The sequence below is a fragment of the Euphorbia lathyris genome, chromosome 2 (genome assembly GCF_963576675.1).
Source record: "Euphorbia lathyris chromosome 2, ddEupLath1.1, whole genome shotgun sequence".
In the NCBI taxonomy this organism is placed as follows: domain Eukaryota; kingdom Viridiplantae; phylum Streptophyta; class Magnoliopsida; order Malpighiales; family Euphorbiaceae; genus Euphorbia; species Euphorbia lathyris.
Window position 1 is genome coordinate 70,104,095 of NC_088911.1, and position 27,729 is coordinate 70,131,823.

The 27,729-nt window shown below is 35.1% G+C and overlaps 1 protein-coding gene across 2 annotated transcripts; it reads right to left on the reverse strand.

The window, feature by feature from the left end:
- Positions 1-1,500: 1,500 nt before the first annotated feature.
- On the reverse strand, positions 1,501-27,729 carry LOC136218555 (probable acyl-activating enzyme 16, chloroplastic). Of its 2 annotated transcripts, XM_066005497.1 has the most exons (18): positions 27,472-27,727; positions 27,203-27,403; positions 25,889-26,003; positions 23,743-23,830; positions 21,842-22,053; positions 20,829-20,947; positions 16,783-16,932; positions 16,625-16,692; positions 15,574-15,679; positions 14,834-14,992; positions 13,992-14,045; positions 13,841-13,921; positions 12,523-12,660; positions 5,201-5,360; positions 4,347-4,426; positions 4,091-4,236; positions 1,837-1,897; positions 1,501-1,762 (listed from the first exon to the last, which is right to left on the reverse strand). In XM_066005497.1, the coding sequence occupies exons 1-18, from the start codon at positions 27,679-27,681 to the stop codon at positions 1,670-1,672; spliced, it is 2,241 nt and encodes a 746-aa protein (XP_065861569.1). In that variant the 5' UTR covers positions 27,682-27,727; the 3' UTR covers positions 1,501-1,669. The 2 variants fall into 2 exon arrangements, with proteins under 2 accessions (XP_065861569.1, XP_065861570.1); XM_066005498.1 differs by lacking the exons at positions 1,501-1,762; positions 1,837-1,897; positions 4,091-4,236; positions 4,347-4,426 and adding an exon at positions 7,817-7,976 and having other exon boundaries at positions 5,205-5,360; positions 27,472-27,729.

Consider the following 27,729-nt stretch of genomic DNA (forward strand, 5'->3'; position numbering starts at 1 on the left):
AACAAAAGCGACAAAGTTCATATGAAATCGATTTCAACAGCTGTGATGGTTGTCGCATTAAAAGAAAACAATGAAACGAAACGAAAACGGGTTTTTTTAATCATTTTGTCAATGTTTGCAGCAAAATCATACAAATATACAACAATGTACCATACGAACAATGCAAAGAAATGAAAAGTTGAAAATTATTTATCTTTCATTTGCTTCGGCCTTCGTTTTTACCCTTACCTATGATGGGCACTGAAAATGGGGGAACAATGTTGTCGGAACGAGGTTGTTTGCCGTGAAATGGCCTGCCGATCGCATTTGTCTGTGCTTCATTTCTGGAGAATGTGAGGAATGGGAAAGGTCAACAGCGCTAAAAATGGTGGAACGAGGTTGCCGGAACGAGGTGGTTTGCCATGAAATCGCCTGTCGCTCGCATTTGTCTGTGCTTCATTTCTGGAGAAGGTGAGGAATGAGAAAGGATGAGGGTACTTTTGTCCAAATGTAGCAAAAGTGTCTAGATTTATAAGAAGTTAGAGAACTAACCTTAATATATAAATGAACTTTTAAAATGAGCTAAATTTGTAATTAACCCTATTATTATTCCATTGGAATTAACTTACAAAACCTATTAGTACTAGGTTAATATTCTTTGTATATATAACCCGATTTTCAATTACTTTATTATTATTATCAACAAACGTAATAAACAATGGATTGGTATGATTATGTGGCAATTCACCTTATCACATACCCCTACAAGTTATATTTGACTTAATAATATAACTGATTATATTTTATGACATAGATCAACGAGGTGGTGCTTTGCTTGACTTTATGACCAAGCTTCCTAAGATGGTTTTTTTTTTTAATGCCTTAGATGTCCTTTACATACAACTTCCCCAAATTATTATATTTTTCTTTTCAACAGCTTCAGTTTTGAATGGGATCTAAATGAGCCGCTCTGCTCATCAGTGGCTCGATGTTCATTTCGATAAAAGTTTGATTATGTTTGGCTCGATTTATAAACGAGTCAAACTTAAACACAGCAAAACTCTATTCGAAAGCTCATGAACGGGCTCAATTATAGATTCATAAACAAGCTCGATTATAATATTCAGAAACACATTCATGAGTAAACTTGGTTCGATTTTTTTAATAATAATATTTTTATAAAGCTGAAATGTAAAAACAACGTAGTTTTGTATATTTTAAAACTATATAGTTTCATGTTAAAAAAATTTAAATTAATATAATTATTCGTGAGCGAAGTTTGTGAACTGAATTCATAAGCTGCTCACGAGCAAAACTGTTGAACAAGTTCGTGAACGGCTCATGAGCAGCTCACGAACTGGCTAATTTTCTGATGAACCGAGCCTAAGAAGACCAACTTGGCTCGGAGCCCTAGTTTTGAATTGATTATGTAAGAAAAAGAAAAAAAAAAAAAAAAAAAAAAAAAAAAAAAAAAAAGCAGCATTTTACTCCATAGCAAGAGATTCACGGTGATAATTAATAAAAAGTGTAGAACTTCACCTTTACTGTCTGTCTCAACTCAATTGGTGTTAATTGCAAGTGTCTATTTACAAAGTTTCACATCATCAGGATCATCACAAAAGCATGTTACTGAATAAATTATAATATAAGACTCAGATACATTTCTTATCAAATACTACAATATAATCAACTAATTGTAAAGATTATCTATCTTCTCTCTGTATCGTTCAATGACTCTGTCCCTTCGGATTTTCATAGTTGGGGTCATCAACCCACTCTCAATCTGTAACAAAACAATATTACTCACCCTCTACTCAACTCAACTCTATATATGAACCCAAAGCAATAACAAATTACCGTAAAAGCCTCCTCCTCTGCAACAAGGATAGGTCCGATTTGAAACGAACATCCTGATGTCCTGCTCATCACAATTTATAACCAATTAATTCAAACTAAATATTTGGTTTCCAATGTTATACATTTTCACTTCATTCCATCCCATCCCCTTTATTTACTCTCTCATCTTCCTTCTCCCAAGTTTTTTTCACATAAGCATTCTGGAATTTCTAACCGTTTTCACTTTTCACTTACACTCATATATCTACTAAGAGGGACAAGAAACATTTATGTACTACTAACATACATAATACTATAACATTTTAGGGCAATTAGTTCTCAACAAATACGACTACCAGAGGCGTGATTGAAAATATATTTAACAAATTAGGCTAAAAGAAGAAAAAGTAAATACCTCTAAATTACGCAACTAATAATGACTTCTCTAAATGTGAACCTATTTATACTAGTTAGGATAAATATTAATAATAGCCTGTAAAGGAATGTTATCCAAACATAAAAGGCTCATTAGGTAAGAATTTCAAATAACCAATGCAAAGGAAACTGTTAGATATTAATATGAATTGGGCCTTTAACTATAAGCTTAAGCTTAAGCTTTTAGTTCAATCGGTTCCATGATATGGTACTAGAGCCTCATATTAAAATAAATTGGTCTTTAACTATAAGCTTAAACTTTTAGTTCAATTGGTTCCATGAAAAAAACCAACACAAGACTATATACGAAAAATATACGACCAAAGAGAACAAGGTATGCTCAACCACATAATATACGAAAAATATAATCCTATTTTGGTTAAGATATTCTTGTATGATCTCAGCAGGTTAGAGAAGAACTCATTTATGAAAATAGTTTGCTTTTCTTTGAAATCAATCCTGGCCATTTTGTGAATGAACTTTCTGATGTTGAAATTGTTTTCAATCATTAGCCTACTCTTTGTTTGAGTTAGGGGGTAGACTCAGCATAATCTCCACATAATCCATTCACTAGCACTCAGATTTTGATTATGAAAGTAATATCTCTAGGTCTCTTCATTTATTCTCTAGGCAAAATTGACACAATATAGGGACTTCCACCCACATTTCTGAGCAGAAGAGCTGATTTCTTTTTCAAGTATTGTTCGATCGATCATGTCAATAAAAGTAGTGAACTTTTCGGGTCTAATAGTTGACCTTTCCTTCCTTTATCCCCAACTCAAATATTTCCTCATCTTGATTAAACTTGAGAAGATACCATTCTTTCTAACAATGTTAGTATGCTCACCCTTTAAACATTGAAATCTGCCATTCATTGTTATTTTCCTTTTTATAAGCACTAACCACATTGAATTAAACAAAAACACATCATCAATGCAACATGAATGCTTCTTATCCTTTTGAATTCTTAAGACTTTGTGAGGTTGAGGATCCTTCTCAATCACCAAATTCAACTTACTAACTACTCTTGTTCTTTATTCTCAACCCTACAAACCACAATAATGTAAGATACTTTCAATCAGAATTTACATTATCCAACATTCTAGTCTTTCCACATGAGGAGTTGCAAAAACCAATGAAGAACAAAATGCCTTCTTGCACACAAAATATGTCAATTTCTCAGTCTTCCTCGTTATACAGCTCGATAAATTTGCTCCTTAAAGTCACTTGAGTCGATTTCATTTCCACTAAATTAACTTGAAGGTTGAAAGCATGAATACGGAGCGTGTCCAACTCCATTGCACAGGGAACAACTAATAGGACCTGTTACAGTTGTTGCCTACAGCTTTAATATCACTTCCAAGCATCCCCGATGTCTTTAGATGCTATCTCCAATATATGTAGACTAATGTCCTAAGACACTTGGTCTACATCTCATCACTCCAAATGAAAACCACATAAATTGTCTATATCGAAAAAATACCATGCTTCCATGACTCAAAACGAGGTTGAAACTTGTAAAAAATGCAACTTCAACATAGCCTCAAAAACTTAATGAGTAGTATCAAAGCCTACAATTAGCATTTAATATTACTAGTTTACTAAATTACCATGTATGTACATCGATTAATATACGGTGGCAAACTACAAGTGAATGTTCTAAACCGTGAATCTTTCAACTCCAAAAAACTGACACCTCTCTCAAGACAATCTTCCGAACCTTTCTGCTGTTTTGTTTAATTAAGCTTGAAAAAGACCAAAACAAGACATTTAGAAAGTAAAATAAGATTCTTTAATTGCTAAAACAACATATAAAAATAACTTGTGTTCAAGAATGTACCACTTCCTCAGTTCTTCACGCAACAGGTTGATAATATGTTTCTCACTCAGCTCAGAATCATCAGCATCAATGATGGACAACTTCTTTGCAGCTAATAATACCTCTTCTTTGTTTGGAACAATTATAGCTCCCAAACGACGTTGATCCTGAAATTTATACTCGTGAATAAATAAATAAAATTCCATCTGGATAACTAAATACAAGGATAAACAGTCAAAAGCAGCTAACAATTTGGCAAACAGTCCTTTATGTATACCTGGCCAATAACAACTATCTGTTGAATCAGTGCACTTCTTATAGCAGCCTCCTCAAGCTCTGAAGGCTCAACATTTTCACCTATTTCCCCAAAAAGTAATTAGCTAAGTATAAAATGCTTTATCACAGCCATTAGCAGTAGCTGAAGAACACTGTTCTTTTCATAGAACCCCATACTACATGCATGAGATGTTGAGCTTCCATGACAGTAAAGCAAAGGGTAATTAGCTAAGTTTAAAATGCTTTATTACAACCATTAGCAGTAACTGAAGAACAGTGTTCTTTTCATAGAACCCCATACTACATGCATGAGATGTTGAGCTTCCATGATAGTAAAGCAAAGGGGGCAGATTCCATTGCATCTTTATTCACACACATACTCGCCAAAAAATAATAATAATAATAACAACAACAACAAAGCCTTAGTCCCGAAATGATTCGGGGTCGGCTAACATGAACCATCATATAAAACCGTGAAAATCAAGTCGTGTCAGCGACACAGATTCGCTCCCTCCACTCCGTCCTATCCACTACCATAATAATAATAATAACAAAAAAAAAAAAAAGGTTGACCAAATCTTAAAACATAGCATGCTTGTGCAAACTCTAGTAATAGTTAAGAAGTTCCTAGCTAGACTCAGATGGGAAACATATATCGCAAGCTAAATAATGAAATGAGAAGATTAAATAGGCCATAATAATGGCGAAAACAATGATTCCTAGTCACATATCAGTGTAGAGTTCACAGACTATTTTGACAATGCAGGTGCATATCATCAGCAATTAGGTGGGACCTTTAGAGAGAAGATATAACATTCCAATGCTAAAATAAGAAAACAATAAACTTGCAGATACCTGTCGAAAGAACAATAGTATCCTTAGCTCGTCCTTCAAGGACAATAACTCCTCCACAACGACGGCTTCGCCCCACTGAATGACGAGGAGCGATCCAACCCATATCACCAGTGTTTAGCCAACCATCCTCATCTAACACTTTGGCTGTAGCCCACGGATTCTACTTAAACATCATCAACAACAGATAACATTAACATTATTGGGCTTCTAGCACAGCTAGAGTTTGGCATACCAACTAAAGTACTCGGAACAAAAGTCAAACCGGGTTCGTGACACCATTTATAAGAGTTCCACTGTACTAAATTTGTCTACATTTTATATGTTGCAATGGATTTAGCAAAAGAAGAAACATGCAAGCTCAAGAATATTTTATATGAACCATTCTTATTTGTCTGTTTGATTCCAGGATTCGGGAAGTAATATTTTCAATTATTTATGCTTGCTTGATTAACTGAAAGATGAACTGAAAGTTTCCACCAAAAACTACTATAATTTGTAATTGTGAATATCATTTACCTAAATTACTCAAAAAACTGTTACCTAATGATTAGTAAAGGAGTAGAATAGTTCAGTGGCAAATCACAAACAGACACAAGATTATGACTCATTTATTATTTTCGTGATGGCTTTATTGCATTTAATCTTTGTAAAAATATTATCCACAGCTCAATTATGGATTTAATAATCTTAATTATTAAAATATTGGAGATTAGCAGCATAGTGAATTACAATTATTTGGGATTTCTAGCTGATTCCTCATTTTTTATACCATAATTATGTGAAGGAAATAGCTGCAATAATATACAACGGCTGTGGATGAAACTGATAGAGAAGAGCTCAATAACATTAATAGAGAACAGCCCAATAACAATAATCAGGTTTTAGCCCACGTGTTCTCCAAGTTTATTCTAGAAGAAAGAAATCAGCTGCAAAGGCATGAGGTGGCAGAGGTTGTTAGGAATCTAGCAGGTAATTAGTTATAAGAATGGTGTGAGGTGTAAGGAAAAGTTAGGATTGATTATCATTGTATTTTGGCTCCTGGTGAGAGAGGGATCACTCCCTGGAAGGTGCAGCTGTGCATCTCTTCCTTCTATCTGTTTTTTAAATCCATTTATCCTTTCTTAATACAGTTCAGTTTCTATTCATTGTTTCTCTAATCTGCCCTGTTAATGCTTCTATCTTTTATATTATTTACTCTGTTTTTGGTGAGTTCCTATCATTGGTCGGACCTGCCATGGAAACATGCACTCAAGCTCGTTTCGATGCGCATGAAGAACAAATCCATGCTGTACAAAATGATGTGAAAGATATTAAACACTCAATGGAATCAGAAAAGCTTAAACAAGAGGAGTTTCGCACTTACATGACGAATTGGGTCAAAACCCAGCAGAAACTTGAAGGAGGGGACATAATTCTTCCGGTTCCGATTCCCACCATACTCATCAGCAAGGTGGTTACGAGATTTCCATCTCTCAGCAAAGAGAGTTAAACTTCCCGAGTTCAGTGACTACGATCCCAGAGGATGGATCTCAAAGGCCGTACATATTTTGAATTCATGAAACTCCGTCAGCAATGGGTCTTTGCTTAGCCAAACTCAGTATGAGCGGTGTGGCCCAGCACTGGTTTGCGGTGGTCCAGGAGGTCCATGTTTCTTTGACATGGGAGTTATTTGCCTCTGAGCTTCTACTACGATTTAGTGGGTTAGAAATTCATAACCCCTATGAGAAATTATCCACCCTTCGTCAAACTGGCTTAGTTCATGAATATATTGAAGTTTTTGAATATTTTCTCTCGCTGGTTCCACGTTTGCCGGAATCTCAGTCTCCGGCATATTTCTTGGGTGGTTTACACAGTGACATCAAGCGAAGAGTACGTCCCCACCGACAGGATTTGCGGTTGACAGCGATGCGTGTTGCCAAGGATGTGGAAGCGATGCTTTCTCCCGTGGAAGAGAAATTTTCTTCTCGCTGTTTGCGTCAACGAGAACGCCACGATGACGCGTTTTATCATAAAGGCCCTTCATCAGTTTTAGTGGGCCGAACTGATTCCAAAACGGGTCATATCCACAAACTCGACCCCAAGGAGATTAAATCTCCATTAAACCGCACTGTTTCTTCCTCTTGGTCCTCTCCAGCAAATCGTGATCCCATCTCCTCCATCAATCGCGATTTCCAGACGACCCATAAAGCCTTCGATCGTCGTGCAGATTTTCCCCCCAATCGTAATAGAGGATTTCGATCATTGTCGCACTAAATGGGAAGAGCGTCGTAAGAAGGGTTTGTGTTTTCTCTGTGGGAAGGCATTTTGTCCAGGTCACAAATGTCCTAAGGGGAAACTTAGGGTTATTCTCTTGGCTGATGATGATGATATTTTTGAGGTGGGCGAATTTCTGTGTTTAGAGACTCAGATGGGAAACATATATCGCAAGGTAAATAATGAAATGAGAAGATTAAATAGGCCATAATAATGGCGAAAACAATGATTCCTGGTCACATATCAGAGTTCACAGACTATTTTGACAATGTAGGTGCATATCATCAGCAATTAGGTGGGACCTTTAGAGAGAAGATATAACATTCCAATGCTAAAATAAGAAAACAATAAACTTGATGATACCTGTCGAAAGAACAATAGTATCCTTAGCTCGTCCTTCAAGGACAATATCTCCTCCACAACGACGGCTTCGCCCCACTGAATGACGAGGAGCGATCCAACCCATATCACCAGTGTTTAGCCAACCATCCTCATCTAACACTTTGGCTGTAGCCCACGGATTCTACTTAAACATCATCAACAACAGATAACATTAACATTATTGGGCTTCTAGCACAGCTAGAGTTTGGCATACCAACTAAAGTACTCGGAACAAAAGTCAAACCGGGTTCGTGACACCATTTATAAGAGTTCCACTGTACTAAATTTGTCTACATTTTATATGTTGCAATGGATTTAGCAAAAGAAGAAACATGCAAGCTCAAGAATATTTTATATGAACCATTCTTATTTGTCGGCGCTCTTCCCATTTAGTGCGACAATGATCGAAATCCTCTATTACGATTGCCCACAGAGAAAACACAAACCCTTCTTACGGCGCTCTTCCCATTTAGTGCGACAATGATCGAAATCCTCTATTACGATTGGGGGAAAATCAAAGAGACAAATAAGAATGGTTCATATAAAATATTCTTGAGCTTGTTTATTCTTTTGCTAAATCCATTGCAACATATAAAATGTAGACAAATTTAGTACAGTGGGACTCTTATAAATGGTGTCACGAACCCGGTTTGACTTTTGTTCTGAGTACTTTAGTTGGTATGCCAAAATCTAGCTGTGCTAGAAGCCCAATAATGTTAATGTTATCTGTTGTTGATGATGTTTAAGTAGAATCCGTGGGCTACAGCCAAAGTGTTAGATGAGGATGGTTGGCTAAACACTGGTGATATGGGTTGGATCGCTCCTCGTCATTCAGTGGGGCGAAGCCGTCGTTGTTGAGGAGTTATTGTCCTTGAAGGACGAGCTAAGGATACTATTGTTCTTTCGACAGGTATCTGCAAGTTTATTGTTTTCTTATTTTAGCATTGGAATGTTATATCTTCTCTCTAAAGGTCCCACCTAATTGCTGATGATATGCACCTGCATTGTCAAAATAGTCTGTGAACTCTACACTGATATGTGACCAGGAAGCTCAGTGGTGAGCTTTTAGACATTCTGGTTGAAATCCTTGTACATGGTGGAGCTTCTCACAATTTTGTGTCTCGGAAACTCGTGAGTAGGGATGGCAACGGGTAGTACCAATCCCAAACCCTTACCCGTTTATTTTTTAATTACCCGTCCCATTACCCTAACAGGTATACTTTTTGCATCCCATACCCGTCCCATTTAATTCGCGGGTACCCTTACCCTTTAAGAATCAATAAATATTACAAATTTAACAAAGTACACATTTAATAAATTATACATCTAAAAATTGAATAAATTAAACCTTAATCAATAAAAATAAAGTAACTTAGTTCTATCACTCAATGGTTAAAGAACAAAAGGTTGGGGTTCAAATCTCACATCTCACATCTAAAAAATAATAATATTTTTTAATATATAAAAGAGTTATGGCGGGTACCGGTACCCTAGGGGGTATTCACATACCCATCCCATTACCCTAACGGGTAATGGTTTTGATCCCATACCCTTTTATACAAGGTACGGGTAGTCTCATTAAGATCGGGTAGTGCCGGGTACCTGCGGGTACAGTACCTGTTGCCATCCCTACACGCGATCACCTTGGGCATTTCAGTTGTCAAATTCGATGGTCTTTAAATTAAATTGGGCGATGGCCACAGAGTATGCTTGGATCTTTTACTTCGTATGGGCAATTTCAGATGTTCCGTAGAGGCTTTGGTATTCGATATGGGTAATTTGGACATGGTGCTGGGAATTGCTTGTTTAAAGACTCTCATCACTGGGAATTGCATTATATGCGTTTCACTTTCGGCCATCAGGAGTTTGTTATGCGCAGAATCCTTAAGCAGCCCCGAGAAGGCACTTCTTCCTTAAATTGGTAGCGTTCCCATAATTCAAATCCTTAGTGAACTTTTCCAGCAGTTTGCCTATGCGGATTAGAAAAGCCTAAAACACCTTATGCAGCGAATTACGACCCTGACCAACAAAATTGGGTGGCAAAGTTATTGGGTTACAACTTTCAAATTTGCTACAAACCCGGAAGGGAAAACCGAGCTGCTGATGCGTAGTCCCTACGTGATGAAGACGGGAAATTTTCTGCTATAATCTATGTTCCTACTTGAGGCCAAGGAGCTCAACTATTAGAAGTTAAAATTGATCCTCAACTTCAGCAGATCATTTCCGGTTTACAAATGCATTCTCACAAGTATTTGGAGTATTAATTTCAGGGTGGCATTTTATACTATAAGAATCGTTTGGTTCTCTCTCAACAATCCACTTGGATTCCTAAATTAATTGAGGATTTTCATAGCACAAAAACGGGAGGTCACTCAGGATACTATCGTACTTATAGAAGATTGGTTGCAAATCTTTATTGGGTGGGGATGGCTGTTGATATCTAGAAATTCGTGCAATGTGATGTGTGCCAACGTTGCAAGGCTAGTTCTCTCGCTCTCGGAGGTCTCCTTCAACTGTTAGACATTCGGAGACTGTTAGGGAACATGTATCAATGGATTTTATTCTTGACTTCCCTAAGTCCCGAGGCTTTGATGCTTTGTTGGTTGTGATTGATCGTTTATCTAGATATGGGCACTTTATGCTTCTGAAGCACCCTTATTCAGCAAAAACTATTGCTGAAATTTTTGTACGAGTAGTAGTGCGACATCATGACATTCCCAAATCTATCTTAAGCTTTGCAAGTCATTTCTAGCAAGAAATGGTCAAATCGAAGTCATTAACCGGTGTTTGGAGTCTTATTTTCGTTGTTTTGCAGTTGATCAACCTAGGATGTGGCCGCTTTGGATATCTTGGTCCGAATTTTGGAACAACACGACGTTTCAAGTCTCTACGGGTCTATCTCCATTTGAGGTTGTTTCTGGCAGAAAACCTAGTTCGTCTTTTTCCGGGAGAAGTTAAACCGGAATTGGTTCGCCAAGAATTACAAGATTAAGATGAAGCTTTGCGTCAACTCAAATTACATCTCCACCGGGCTCAAGATTAGATGAAATTTCAAGCTGACAAACGTCCGGGGGGGAGGGGGGTTCATTTCGTTGTGGGAGAATGGTCTATCTAAAGTTACACCCTTATAGACAAACTTCAGTTTCATAGCGGATCAATCAAAAGCTTTCGGCTAAATATTTTGGGCCGTTTCAAATCACTGCGAAGATTGGACCAGTAGCTTATCGTCTCCAATTACCTTCTTCCTCCAAAGTTCACCCGGTCTTTCATGTCTCTCAACTCAAAAGGGATGTCGTTTGGAAACCTGTACACGCCTCTTTTTCGAGTTGGACGACTCTGATTTCTATCTTCCAACTACAACCCTCGATCGGCGTACTCAGTCTTGCCAAGGTACTTCGGAGGTGCAGTGGTTGATTTTGTGGCAAGGCAGGCATGCATAGGAAGCTACTTGGGAGAATCTCTTACCATCCAGAGCCAATTCCCAGATATGTCTTGAGGACAAGACAATTCTAAAAGGAGGGAGTAATGATAGAGAACAAGCCAATAACATTAATAGAGAACAGCCAATAACAATAATCAGGTTTTAGCCCATGTCTCTAATAGCCCATGTGTTCTCCAAGTTCATTTTAGAAGAAAGAAATCAGCCGCAAGGCATGAGGTGGCAGAGGTTGTTAGCTGGTGGTTAGTTATAAGAATGGTGTGAGGAAAAGTTAGAATTGTTACCATTGTACTTAGGCTCCTCGTGAGAAGGATCACTCCCTGGAAGCTACAGTTGTACATCTCTTCCTTCTATCTGTTTATGAATTCCATATTTCCTTTCTTAATACAGTTCAGTTTCTATTCACTGTTTTCTCTAATCTTCCCTATTACTGCTTCTATCTTCTATATTATTTACTCTGTTTTTGGTGAGTTCCTATCAGAAACTAGAATGATACAAATGGTTTGATAGTAGCCATGAGAATTATGCTATCTTGAAACTTCATAGAAGTAAAGTCGAAGACACATGCATCAAGTGCTTTTAGTCTCTATGACTCCTATTAAATAAGTTAGCAGCTGGACTTACCTAAAAGACTTTCGTGCTTTGCTTGAACTTCAATCTGGATCTCCTTATGAAATTTTGTAATTTGAAGTCTTATTGAGGTTCATATTGGTCTAGGAGAACAATTTAGTGAGTCATGGGAAAGTTTATACTTAACTTGAGTCTATAAATCCCTAATCAAGTGTTCTTAAGTACGACAGAGGCACTCTTCTAGTGAGGCTTTTCCTAGGCAAGTGGCTCAATCAAGGATCCAAGTTTAAAATGTTTAAGTTGAATTTTGAATTTTTTAGTATCAAATAGGAAAGAACAGTTAGAATTTAAATACTAAATACTACTCCCTCCGCTCCACAATAGATATCTTTCTAGAGAATTTTTTTTGTTCCATAATACATAACGGTTTCATTCAATCCATGCACATTAATTGATTTTTACCAAATATACCCCTATTTAAGTTTCCTTTTTATTTTGGGAATAGATAAAAATTAATTACTGGATGCAATTAATACAAGGTTAACAAAGTCTTTTAGTTAAAATTAATTGCATTTCTTAATTCTTGTGCCTTAACCTTAAGAACATCTATTTGTGGAACAGAGGGATTATAACTTAATTTAATAGCTCCAAAAAGCGCATCCTTAAGCAGAGAGATTACTTTGTAATAACCTTTCATCACTTGTGGGCCCCTCACTTTCACGATCCCTTTTGTTCCATCTGGAAGAGTCTCATCAGTTTCAGCATCAACAATTTTAAATTCCGTGTGCCGAATTGGATGTCCAATTGAACCAAGAACCTTCATAATTTAAATCTGTAACATCATTACAAAATATACCACTTGATACAAAACCTAGACACCATAGCAAAAAGATAACTTGACATTGACATAGAAAAATTGGAGTAATAATGGCTCGGATGCAGACAGCAAAGAACTCAAGACATGCCAGTTTACATTTATTTCCTAACTTAGCTACTGGTTCACATTCTATGTTAAGGGTATTTTTGTAAATCCAAACAGGATAAATGGGTACACAAACACCACTTACCCAGAAGAAAAAATAACACAAAAGACGTATTAGTCATGTTTGTCAAATCCATAAACTGCTGGTTGACACTATACGATAAGAGCGTTTTGGTAATTCAGCTATTCATCAGTTTAGGATTATATCCAGTCTTTATTTTTGGCGGTCTAAGTTTAGTAATAGCTTAGGAGAATAATATTGATCTAAGAAAGCTCCAATGGGTTGATTAGATGTTACAATCCTAGTCAGCAGCAGATTAGGATAAGTTTTTAAATTCCAATTTCGGATTTAAAATTAAAAATGCAGAAGATAAGTTCAGTTTTAGATTTAGATTTGAATTTGAATTTTAGTTCTAATTTAGTTAGTTAAAAGTTAGCTTATTTTCAAACAATTTCAGATAAGAGCTTGTCTCTTAGTTTAGAGTTGTAATGGCTGCCTATTTAAGCTCTGGTAGTTGGAATAAAAAGCAGAGTTGGAAGTTTGTCTTTGAGATCGTAGGGTTCTCTCTATACTGAACCCTAACCTTATAGCCTAAAGAAATAGGTTACAAGGGCAGAAAAACCAAGAAACTAGCTTCCCCGACACAATCTGATTTTCCCTTCAAGGCCCCGTACCCAGGAAGAGATATAGGGTGTATAACATTAGAATTTCAAGAATTGATATTTTTGTTTGAGAAAACACAAGACCCAAGGAACAACAGAAAAGCATCAGCCATTAATTTGAACTTTCGGCTAGGATTAAGTCAATGACGGAAGAAAACAAATTAGAGCAACCGTTACTTTATATTTCCTTGTAAAATATATACAGGGGTTCATGACAAGCCCTTCAATAACTCTAAAAACAGCTTTTGTGAAACTACCATAATTTTGAAATCACAAACTAGCTGGACGAGTCTCAGATGTTAATTAATGAGTCAGAGCTAAAGCTCCAAATTTAAGGGATTTGGAGCCTTACATTACAGAGAGGTCGTCGAGCAGCAGTAACTGGAGAGGACTCTGTCATGCCATAACCATTCTGCACTTTCACGCCTATTGCCTGCATATATTACGGACATCACTACAAAACATCAATAGCAGGAATCTCTTATTTAACCATCAAAGTATACCTCAAAAAATTTATCTACGTACAACGGTAAACTTCCACCTCCACTTATGCCAGCCTGAAGTCATCAACAATTAAAAATATGAGCATTAACATATTTATGTTCAAATTTCAAAAACAAAGAATAGTAGTAGGAGAACGAAAATACCCCTGATTAACAGAAGAACAAAACATTTTCAGCAATGACATCTTTTTCCTTTACCCTACATTCCCATTTTTGGCTTGGCATGCAGGGGTGGGAATGGTTCGGTTAACCGGTCCACTAGGATATTTTTTTAACCTAACTGAATCTATCGGTTTTTAAAGCATTAAAACCGAAACCAGTCAATATATATCGGTTAACCACATCCATGGGTAAATGTAATTTTCGGTTAGGTTTTTTGGTTAACAGTTTTTAACCATTATCTCAATGGTTAACAAAAACCAACGGTTAACCATATTTTTTTCCCAAACCTAAATATAATGGTTAACTAAAACAACCGTTAACAGTATTTTTTTTATCCAAATCTAAATATAAACAGTTCGGTTAACTGGAACTGTCAATTTTTGTAAATACAAAACCGAAACCGTTAAAATCAACATATACAAACCTAAGTCGTATCCATCGGTTTGGTTAACCCATTTTTCAGGTTCGAATTTTCAGTTTCCGGTTTGGTCGGGTTTTTTCCCACCCCTATGGCCATGTCAATAGAAGTAAATCCTTTGAAAGGAGAGGAAAAGACAATAAATGAATTCTTCAAAGCTACAATCTTTTAATACGATTGCTGAAGAATAATTTGAGCAAGAGGAAAAGGAGCATTGACTGAAAATATACATAAAAAGAGTAACTGAATGGAATATTCAAACCTTGCTTATTCCAATAGCAGATTGAATTTTACTGTAGATGAGCCTCTTAGCCAGCATATGCACTGGTAACAAGATTGCAGCCATAATTCTAGCTAATAGACAGTCAATAGCTGAAACAAGATATGATGGTTGCTTCTGAACACTTGTCAAATAAGTTCCCTACAACAACGATGAAAGCTACATTAGTGATTGGAACCTGAGACCATATTAATTTTGTTAAAGTCAAAATTTAAAGAGTATCTTGATCATTAGATAGCACTTTCATGCTGGATGTAAATAAATGTTTTATTCAGAAGATAAAAGATATCTATGGTGGAACCCAATATTTAATTTCGTAAAATTCGTGGCTGCTCAAAAGTAGATTAATATGATATTGGAAGCAAAGGGCAATCTCAGAGAATTAGAACTCGCATAAACTTATCAATAGTGAAGAGCAAACCTCAATAAAACAAGCAGGCTCAATGGTCTTCTAATTAATTTCAAGGATCATACTTTATAGGTCCCATTTGCTGTAATTTAGAGGCTCCATGATACCAATTCCAGTTATATTATCAAAACATTGATCAATCCATGTTGGAGGCTCCAACGTTTTATCAACGTTGGGACACACTTAGACAATCATGCTTAGAAGAGCCCATAAAACCTTATCAAAATGGAGCCTCGAAAACTTTTAATACATGCTTAAGAAAAAAATACTACCAAGACTTAAAAATGGCATAATATTCAATATAAGATCAAACCTCATGAATTCTTTTCAACTCCATGTATGCCAAACTCAGCTTCATGAATGTTTGTGCAACAAGTTTACGAATAGTAGAACTTGTAGAAATCTGCTTTTGTATTCCACTGTATAAGCACATGAAGAATCAAATAGTTAATAGGTAATATCAGGAGGTTAAAGAAAATAGACCACATGAACGCCATATCAAAGTTCATTGCATAGCATGCTATTCAGCACAAATCAATGCTGTCAATGATAAGACTGGGGAAAAGTTTTTATCTAAAAGTTTAGGAAAAACCAAACTCAACTTAGAATGGCATGGTTCATAACAGTAGAAACTCTTAGAACATTAAAAAATATAACATCTTTCTATCAACCCACTCACTCTTTATCTCTATTTTCCTAATTGTTATGACTTCAGATTCAGTTTCAATTTCATGTCAAGGCATTTCAGCACTGTCTTAACCATCTCCAGCAAAACATAAAATTGCAATTAAATAGGAACAAGAAAATCTAATCAATAATATCATATCACATTTTAATAATAACTGTGAGCTCCTAATATATATTATTGAAAAGTATCAATGAGTAGAATATAAAAGTCATTTGAAGAAGAATGAATAATGAAAATGGACTGTTCCCATGTTGGTCAGGGTCATGGTTAACCCTTAATGCGTTGTCTACTTTGGTTCATAGCCTCACATATTAATCGTTTGCGAAAAGAGCCCTTGAAGAGGCAGAGGTGTTATTTGGCCTTACAAGGCATAAGACCTCATGTTACCATTCACAAGTTAGATGATGTTATTCTCCAGCCAATGAGGTATTATCTGCTTTGACTCATGACCTCATAAATTGTTTTGAAAAAAGGGCCCTATATGCATTGAGTTGGTATTTGCCCTTAAGCCCCATGGTTCTTAATTCATGTTCCAAACTAGTGGATATACATATGTCTCAGAAAGTTAATCTTAGTTCTCAAGTTCCTTAAGCTCACAAATGTCATTAAATCCAAAAATAAGATTCAATGCATGACAATGCGTGGAGAATAATATATCTTTTTGACAAGGGAAGACCTGTAGAGCGTCTCATATACTAAAGGAACCGAGATCATATATTGTGGTTGGTAATCCCGAAGGTCTTCCTATCAAGAGAAGAAAAAATTCAATTAGGGCATATCAAGTAATATCAAATTATTACCGATTGGTCCAGGAACTAAAAAATTGGGTCATACCTTTAGGTTTCTCACAGTTGTATACACTTGCTCAACTCCAAGCGTCATTATGAAATACTCACAAGCCCGTTCATACATATGCCACGGTGGTAGCATACTTAAAAATCTATCCCCAGGTTCAGCAGGAACAACATCCCATAGATTGTAAATCTAAATAATCAGCATTGAAAATAAGATTAGCAGTTAGACCCAAATATTATTGCCTTTGAAGAAATTAAACCTAGAACAGAATAACTGAAGACAAATCAAGTATAATGACTATTCTAATATTTTTGTATGAAAAAACATGGAAATTACAAATAAACCATGAAGGATGTAATATCATTCTCAACCAATAAGAACAAGTATATACTTTGCAACAAGAAATAAAAAAGACTCCTAAATCTCAACAACTATTCTTACAGAGCTGGAAATTACAAGGATACCTCCTAACTGATTTAAATAAACATGTTAAGAATTGGCTATAAGTGGCACTGATAAGCTGTATCAACATAGATCTTATTGCTTAGTTTCTTGCATGTTTACACTTATTAATTGGTTTTCCTTGAGTCCATTTTGTGCAGGTATCGATTCCAAGTCCAGAGCCAATGACCATTTTAGTTATCCTCAAAAGTTAAGCTATTATCATTTATCACCATTCTCTGTAGGAATAATCAAAAAGTTCTGAAAGACTTTTGTCACTTCTAAAACATGATCCTACTCCAGGGAGTCATAAAAGCCACACTATTAGCAAAAGCTATCAGTGCACTATGATATTTACTTCCAGAGCTACTTATATATACGGCTGGAAAAAGAAAGGGCATGAAAATAAAAACTGCAAAAGAACAAAAAAATTGCTGCAGAAGCAGCTCTCTTAACGACCCAATTTGTTAGATCCATTTGCAATTGACTCTAATGATTATGGACCACATAAGTTTGTCACAGTGACAGGAGCCAATACTTTCCAAATGACAAATTATCTCAAGTATTGGTACTTGTATCATTGACAATGCAACAAACATTTTTATCCATAACAACACAAGCATAGCTGATATTCTTACAAAAGGATTTACAAGTAGTTTCAGTTTCAAATAACTCAAATTTTAACACATCTGTTGGGAAGTCTGTAAGTTGTTCCCATATGCATTTCCTATTTTTGTACAACCTGATAGATTAGACTAGATTTCCATGGAAACTACTAAGGCTACATACCTCTCATACATTTTTTTAACATTAACTAAGAAATCAATGTATTTTTCTTAGAAACTTTGATTAACTATATTAGCTTTCTAATATTTGCCCCTGCATTTGTCACACTTTAGTAAATCTTGTGCTTCAAAATATCAATATCATTTTATACCTTTAGTGCTTGAAGTTGCTATAGTCTAGAATGAGCTTAGAGCGCATATATCAGACGAAGGTCTTACATAATGGCCTATGATCGTTTGACGGGATAATACCATAGGTTTAATGTGTTAGCCCATTAGGTAATGTGCCAAATGATACCTAATCACAATGAATGGAGTTTAGGAAGTTAATCCATTATAGATTTGTCATAAAGTGGACTAACGATTGATTTACATAACATATATGGAAGTGCCTCAGCTATCATAGGACTGGGGTCACCTTATTCAGCATATTCTCCTATACTTATAATTATCTTTTAGTTCATAACAAATACTACATCTATCAGCTAGATAATATCCTGGCTACTATAGCTCTTGGGCAACAAAAGAAAATCAATAAAACTCACTTTCTTAAAGCATAATTATAGACAAAAGTCCAGCTCCCTTTTGCAAGTTTTACATGAGAAGTTACACCCTAATTGAGAGTTTCAGAATAGAACATTGAGAAAGAAGAGAATGAAATTTGGAATTCTAAGATCTTAAGCGCTGGGAAGAGCGCAATCACAAGTGAATATGGAAATTTGTATTGCTTAGTGAGGCTCATTAGAATCCGCAAGGATCTTGAATGCATAAACATAAAAGCAACTGAAGTTGAATAGTGAATCAAGATTAGAGCAACTCTTAAGCTTTAACTAATGCCAACAACCAACCCTTCTGTCCTTGATAGAAGAGCTAAGAATAACGTATTTCCTATGAAGCACGGAAACTCTTCATGACATGTGTTTCCCCGTTTCCGGCAGATGTGGGAAACGGAAACTCTCGGAAACTGATATGAAACGTTTCCGGGCACATTTCTGTAATTACCCAAAATATGAAACGCGTCTCTCAATTTTTAAACGGTTTTCCCTACCTATTTCGATTAAAATTCTGGAAATTCAAACTTTCTATTTTGCAATTCCTATTCAATCTAAGATTAGGAAAATTGAAACTTCCTAGTTGAGAGATAATTCCTTCCTTGTATCCTTTAATTTAAAGAACTTACCCAAATTTCTTTCTCCTATCATCTTTGTCTCTTGAATCTCGATTGAGCTTGGACTTTCTTCCTCTTGTTCTTCAATCTTGTTTTTTTTTAATGTATCATTATATTTTTAATATTTATAAATATACCCCTATAATTTTAATATTTACACGTTTCCCCCACGTTTCCGTTTCCTATGTTTTTCAGAAATTACCTTCCCCAGTATCGTTTCCGTTTCAGTTTCCGTGCAACATAGCGTATATCTGTTTACTTACATATTTGTTAAATTCCCCCATTGCAGCAGGTCAGGCTGGATTTAACTAGAATTGGAGTTCAAATCAATGAAACTAGAGCTAAAAACCCGCTCTTATAAAAGCAAGTTAAGAACAAGATGACCTGAATGATCTAACTGATGACCCAGACGGTCATACCAGTGACCTCTGAAGCACGGACACGCCTGAACCCTAACGTATCCGGTGTCGGATACGGTTCCGACACGGAAACGGCCGGACACGCCAGGGACACCGTGTCGGGGCCGTTTCCGTAAATTGGAAAAATTGGACACGCGTATCCTTCACGGATACGCGTGTCCCGGAGAAAAAAACTCCGATTTGCTTCGCTGCTGTATAAACTCCGATCGATCGATTGTTATTCCACAGGTATTTGAAGAATCAGAAAGTTTCTTATTCCCTGGTAAGCCAAAAACTTATCGATTCTAATTCCCTGGTAATACAGAAACTTATCGATTCTTATTCCCTGGTAAGCCAAAAACTTATCGATTCTAATTTAAAGCCATTAATGCAAAAAACTCTCAAACTTCTCCATTAAGAGTTTTATAATTTCGTTTATATGTATTTATTTAGTTATATTATAAAAAATCATATATAAAAATATATTTTTAATATTTATAAATGTGCCCCAATATTTTTATTATTTACACGTATCCCCCACGTATCCGTGTCCTGTGTTTTATAGAAATGACGTTTCCCGTGTCCGTGTCCGTGTCCGTGTCGGATACCGTGTCGCGTGTCCGTGTCCGGGCAACATAGCCAGTGACCCATTACTTCGAACCAGTCACAAGTCAATAGAGGCTTTCCATTTTTCTTTAATTTTTTCTTAAAACCAAACTTTTAAATAAAAAATTTAGGTATTTCCTTTTTATATATAGTTAATAAGCTAACTAAAATAAGGATAAATTAAATATGGCACAATTAATTTCATATAAATTTCCACATTTAATTTTATACAAATTATCAAAAAAAATTAATTTAGTATGTTAGGATATAATTTATTAATATTAGGATTATAATCATTATATATAATGCTTTTTGGTATATTAAATCATTTATACAAGCATATTAAGTGAGAATTTTACTCTCTTAAATTCGCTTAAATCTATATATTTGTATTTTGAAAAGACTAAATTAACTTATTACATAATATGTACAATAAACTGATTTAATCTCAATTCAGCCCTAAGTAAACCTCTAATCTTAACCTCTCTCTTCTGGTTCTTCGATATGGCTGGGTTTGACAACAATGTAAAACTATTTAGGTATTTGTTTCAATATGAAATGATTCTGTTTGGTCCCTTAGCTAATTTATCAACAGATTAAGTGAAACTACCCCTTGAAAAGAAGATACTAGTGTAGATTTGTTTACTCAACTGAAACTACTAAATAAAAGACAGCCGTAAAACAAACCTGGTGCAATAGATTCTTATGTGTAAGCATTACACCTTTAGGATCTCCAGTGGTTCCACTAGTATAAACAAGAGTAGCAATATCATCAGAGCTTATTGTTTCATACACAGTATGGTGCCCTGCAATCATATTATTAGTTAAAAGATGCAAACATCGACAGTCTATTATATAGTAACAAGTCAAAATTCACCCCTATTTCCGTCTATTTTCTTGCTAATGAAAATTGGAAATACTTTGTTTAACAGAAAGATATGCAAATTAAGGTACCATCAGTACCGCCAAGGTTATTCTGTTCAATTGCACAAGCCATGAGAAACAATAACATCGAACGAACAAGGTGGTACCTTTATAGTTTATACTAAAATTCAATTCTTTTCAAAACTTTACTTTTACACACACACATAAAAAAGAAAAAAGTAAAAAAGAGAGAGAATTATCGTACAGTTACAACAGTATGAATTATAAGAGCACTCAATCAAGCAGCCAAGATCAGCTAACATAAACATATCCTATTGATTAGGGGTGTACAATGGATTTATGCAATGCAGCTAGATGATTGATATCAAGGATATTAAATTGAGGAGCAACTGGTATATCTATGTGAATTATCACAATTTATCAACAGATGCCGTCACAGAATACAAGCATTGCTAATTTGGGTGTAAGCCGTTTCCCGACAAGCTAGAGGGGTAGTGCCTTGGCCTAGGAAGACAAGAGTGGCAAGCAAGCCATTGCGGTCATACAAACAAAACCCCATTCTAATGCATGAAAGATAGGGTTCCTAAATTAAGAAAGCTGAAGGCAGTGACTTCTGAACATCAAAAAACAATAAAATTGAAAATGGATGCAAAAGCAAGCCTGGAGCTCAAGTAGTACAGTCGATAAACCTTAAAGAATATAGAATGGGAATTTGAACAGTTAATTCAAAAAAAAAAAAAAAAAATCGTCTTGAAAACATATCCTACTTGGAGGAGAACATATAATGAATTCATTGCAGCAGTAAATCAACTTACCAGCAGCATCAGAATCAAACAATGCTTTACGGCTCTCTTGTCCAAAGTCTACAATCTCTTTATAATTATATACAGGTATACCATCCATTCTATCAGTGAAGAGACATTCTTTCTCCCCCCAAAGTAGTATGACAAATTTGATTGATGCTTTTGAAGATAATGTTTCAGCAATTCGATTGAAAAATTCAGGACTGTCCACTACAAGTGCTACACTGCAGTAATGAGAATGGAAAAAGAAAAAAAAAAAGTCAGCAAATTACCAATGCCATTATGAAATGAATAAAATAGAAATCACATCCTTAATTCAGATGAATGAATTCTATCAAATGAAAAAATTAGCGCAAAAATAATTTCTCATTGTGACAAATGTAATCCATTCTTGGACCAACTAAGGCTTTTGCAGAAGTTCTATTCAACCGCTCAATCTTGACATGGCTAGCGGAGATTAATACTTGTTCAATCTTTTCTCAAATTAAATGACAACTAACATTGATGTGGTTTAGTCCTCTTTAAATATCAGATACAACTTTATAGGCAATAACTGCTCAAAACCAATCTAATATAGCGATTAAGATATCTGCCTAAGTTCATGCACGAACTATGCCATGGCTCTGTACTCCAATTTTGCACTGGATCAGAACAAAACATTTTCAGAATGACATCCTTCTAGATGAGGCACATGTAACACTACAACAAAAAAGTAGTGAGAGTACAAGTAACATCAATAATAATAATAAAGAAAAAGGAGGTCAAGATCTCTTTCCACATAAGACATGAAAGAAAATATCACGTGTTTTTTCCTTCCTAGGGAGAAATTGTGATGGGACAACACCAAACTTGGATAGTGATCCAGCAAGAAACTCATAACGGCTATTTCTTGTCACTAAGACTGCTATGCTTTCATATGAGTACTAAAAGGTAGAAAAGAATTGAACTCCTTGTAGACCCATTAAAATAGAAAAAAATATCCAAAAAGAGGCACTTCCTTTTTTTATTTTTTGACGATGATTAAACTCCTTGCAGACATCATATAAGTGAGATAAATGTCCTTAACATATTATAGAAAGGGTTTACAATGAGATCTTTATTAAACCCACAATAATTAACCCACCCAATACCTCATTGTCAATGGAATTTCAAATATGTAGATATATTCTTGAATCATCTCCCAATCAAGCTCTGTTAGCGGCTTCATAGAAAATGGATTATAACTTAGGTTCTCATCCGTATCAATGTCCTCACTAGTTTTCTCCATCCTAAGTAGATGGCACTGATTTTGAGTTCGTAGAGCTAGGGAGAACATCAGAGATGAAAGTCCTCATACCTTTTTCTTTCACTATTGAAAAAGAAAATTATTCCTTTAACTATTAGAAAATAGCAGCAGCCAATAACAATTCACTCCACACCAAGGATGGGTCATGAAGGGGAAAGAAATCAGGCCTGAACACCACAGTAGCCACAGAAAGAAACGGAGAGGAGCCTTATGGCTCTAACATAATGTGCAAAAACTAGAATAAAGATAATTTATTTTGCATGTTTTATACAAAATGCACACACACACACACATATATCATCTAAGATGGCCCAAATGACAATTTGATCTACCTACTATCGTTACGCATAATACTTACTCATCATATACAAAAGAATATTGACCTTCCACTACAGCTACATTTTTTTTTTACATTTTGCTCATTACTAAAACCCAATATATAAAGTATATATACACATACTTGATAATGAACACTTGAGAGCTCATCTACATAATACACACACTCACACGCACTTGGCATCTTTATTTGAACAATTTCTCAACTTTATAGCGCATTGATTATCATGTCATGAAAATCAGAAACACAAAGGAAAAGGAAAAAAACTGTAAATAAACCATTTTCTTGAACCTTTCAGAGAGATTGTATATTTGAAATAGCTCTTCAACTGAAGACCTTGATCCCCTGACAACATTAATAGCTCCCACAGCCATAATACCTAAGAGACCAAGCATTATAAGGTATTGGAAATTTCGATAGTGCAAATACAATTAATATACACAAACACTCACGCATACTGATCTTATCTACAATTTAAGTATGAAAGTCCATATTATCAATTTATAGGCCAGCACCTAGATATAGTAAATGGAGCATATTGAATATTTGTATTCTTAAAATACTATATGTTTCAAGTTTGTACTCTACCTGAAATCCATTAATTGGAACATAGGTGGAAAGCTACCCTACAGTTGCCACTTCTATGTACAGTAAAACCTCTATAAATTAACAATGTTGGGACCATGAAATTTTATTAATTTATAGAGATATTAATTAATCAATAAATTATTAATTATTAATTTATAGAGTGTCATGCAAAATTTAATTGTGGATGAAGCTGAAGATGATTTTTTGAACTGACCCAAGTCGGGACTAGGAGAAATTATTATTTTAAAAAGATTATTAATTTATCGAGTATTAATTTAAGAAGGTTTTACTGTAATTTGTATTCATAAGTTATAAGAGAAGCACGTCATAAAAAAAAAATCTAATCTTAAAAATACAAAAGTAAATCAAATTCTTGGGTGAATTATTATTGGCAATAAAACTCACTCTTTAAGAGACCATGCAAGCAGTCGCTAATCTAGAAATATTTGTCAGTTGGGCCAAACAGTGCATATGCACTTCATATATATTCTTGCTATTGAACATTATTTAATTTATCAAAGCGCCATAACATGTTCTTGAAGAAATAAAAAGTAAAAGCTCATCACTTTTTTTTTTCAAAAAAAAAAAGGCTTAATACCTTTAGAGCCCCCTCAACTTGTCCTTTTTTTTCACTTTGCCCCCTCAACTTAGGGGACAACCTATTAGTCCCTCAACTCAACAAATGTAACACTTTGTCCCCCTTTATGTGCCTATATGGCATGGATTAGCCCCCCTCAACTCACCAAACGTAACACTTCGTGCCCTTTAGGTTTATATGTTTGTTTCAAAGCAATAAAGGAAGGATTCACATCAGGATATAGAAGGTGTCTTGGAAGGTGTACCCAATGCCATATAGGCACATAAGGGCTAGAAGTGTTACATTTGTTGAGTTAAGGGGGCTAATAGATTGTCCCATAAGTTGAGGGGGCAAAATGAAAAAAAAAAAAAAAAAAACAACTTGAGGGAGCTGCGTAGGTATTAAGCCAAAATAAAATGGTTTTATTTAAAACTGGATCTCAGTTTTGTTTTTTCATAACAAAGATCCAAATAATTGCCAAAGAACCCCCATTAGAAATAAAGTTGTTGAAGAAACTAAACCTAAAAACAATGATTGTCAGCTGACACTGTCTGTTAACTCTAATTTTTTCAGTCTGTATGAGTAATTGATAGCAGCAAAAACTATTGGACAAGTTTATCTTTGAGGCTTTGGACAAATAAGTGAATAACTATAGATGCCCGTGAAAAGCTAAATTTAAGAAAATGATCGACAAAAGTCTATGCTGAATAGGGATGAACCTTCAATAAAGCCAAAATTTATTTCGAGAAAAGTATAGAAAATCTATGATGTCTTGCAGAATGTGGCATGCGGTTTCTTTGTTATTTCGACAGTTAACAAAAAAGGCAACATTCTCAACACCATTACCAGTTTAAATTTAATGCAAACTACATTTTTTATGACAAAACAAAACCACATTCCCCACTTTGTAGAAGTACAAGACCACAAGGATTCTTATAGTTCCTTATTTACATATAAAAAAAATAACGAAAAAAAGTACAATAGAAAATTTTGTAGTTTGCTATTTTGCAAAAGGAAGAATGCAGATTTGACCAAAAAAAGGCTTAAGGAATCAACATAGACTCATATAAATGTGATGTAATAGCAAAACAAAAGACAAACCCAAAAGGCTAAACCTGAACACTTCTACGAATGCTTTTACATAGAATAATAAGCTGCGTAAATGTCTATGGATGGACTAATAACTATTCTACTATTTCCATAACTAATCCTCTGAAATAGAGAACTTCTAAATCAATACTAACATAGAAAAACTCAAAAACATAAGTGTACCTTGGTCTGCTACCAGCCACCGACATGAATTATCAGCAAAAAGAGCAAGTTTCTCATTGGGATTTAGACCAATTACTCTCAAACCTTCAGCAAAATGTAAGATTTCTTGCTCCAACTGCAATTTGGAGGAAAGAAGATTTTATGAGAAAGATACCGGAGAAAAAAAAAAGTAGCCTGCTTTTTCAAATGTTGAATTGACAAAAGAAGAAAAATGAAAAATGCATAAATCAAAGAGAGTAAAAAGAAAAAAATCGAGAGATGAATCAGATTAATGACCATTTCAAAAAGTTGCCAAATTGTTAGGCCAGCTACACCTCACGAACATAGATTAAGCATTTTACTTTATGCAATTATAAAACATTAAATTAGATGTCTGCCATTTAAAGTTTTCTATTCCTCTGTTGTTAAACAAACAGAATGGATTAAATTCATCATGATTGTTATTTACTCCTTGCTTTGTTTTTTCATTGTACAGAGTATAAATAGAAAAGGATAAAAGAGAACCTTCTACATTTGTATAATCAAAGAAAAGTATAGAATATAAGTGTAGGAATGCCACATCAAATTATTAGTACCTAAAATTTGAATAAGAAATCCAATTTTTCTTGAAGAAATTCTATTTGATTTAGGCGAACAGCATCATTAATCTCTCAATTTCTAGTTATTATGATTATGTTTGTGAAAGTTATACATGAACCCCATACCAGCAATTTTCCATTGTGGCCTAAAGTAGTGCTCCAAAAAGGTATTGAAGTAGAATGATCATATGCTTTTGACTTTTGAGAATCAGTTAACATTTCAAAAAATGCAACATGTTCCAAAACTGGTTCTAAAGCCTGCGCAAATAATTTCATGTTATCTAATGTTACAGCTTGCTTGTTTTCAAAAAGAAGGGAAGGATGCATTACACAAACCAAATAACAACTACATATAGAACCACTTTAGTAAGAGTTCACATTGAAACAACCGTTAAGAAAGGTTTGAAAAACGTTGTTGTTTCCAAAAAGCTACTAGTTTGTACTTGCTACTAGTATCTTCAGGTAAGATTCAAGCACTTAGACGACTGCTAGAATTACCACACAATTAACAGGACTTGATAGCCATATAGAAGTTAAGAAGCTTATGGTGCAAAAGTAATTAAACATGGTGCATTCATATTATTGCTTATTGATAAAAACAGATTTTATGGTTTCTGCACAGGAGGAACAGGAAGGAAATCCTATATCACCCATTCACAGTGTTGAATACTGTTTGTAAATATGGTTAGCAATTTAAATATCCCAAAAGACTTAATTCCAATTAAGAAAAAGTAACCTGTTTATAAGTCATATTTGTAGGCGGGTGATGATAGGGATCCAGCAGTGCAACCCGATCACCATACTTTTCAGCTGAAGTCCTCCAAATGTCAGGAACTGTTCTCCACTCATCAGACGCCAAGACGCCATTGTTGGTAAGCAATGCTTTCTCTAGATAAGGCGAACACCTTATTACCCTCTTTTCCTCCTTTTCCTCGGTCTTACAAAATCAAAGCATTAATATTACATGAAAAGGAAGAAGAGATGGAGAGAGAGAGAGAGAGTTACCTTCGATTGACAAGAAAGTCGAAATCGAACAGTAGAAGAGAGGGCATTACAATAATTAATGGAATGAGAAGTATATCTACGAGTAGAGCAAGATGAGCTTGAAAGAAAGTAAGTGGGAAAAGTAACCAGCGGCATCATGTTAGGAAAAGAAGAAGAAGAAGAAGAAGAAGAAGAAGTGGTTGGTCCCATCAAAACAATTAGCGAGAGCATAGAGAAGGGAAAACGAGGCGATATTAGCGAGAAGGGAAGTATTTGTTT

Bases quoted from the DNA above. Each gene is read 5' to 3' on its own strand.
- LOC136218555 (XM_066005497.1), bottom strand. From the start codon at position 27,681: ATGCTCTCGCTAATTGTTTTGATGGGACCAACCACTTCTTCTTCTTCT. The intron at 22,054-23,742 runs GTTCAAGAAAAT...TCATTACTGCAG, and splicing joins ATATACAATCTCTCTGAAAG to TGTAGCACTTGTAGTGGACA. The intron at 1,763-1,836 runs GTAATTTGTTAT...GTTTTGTTACAG, and splicing joins CAGAGGAGGAGGCTTTTACG to ATTGAGAGTGGGTTGATGAC.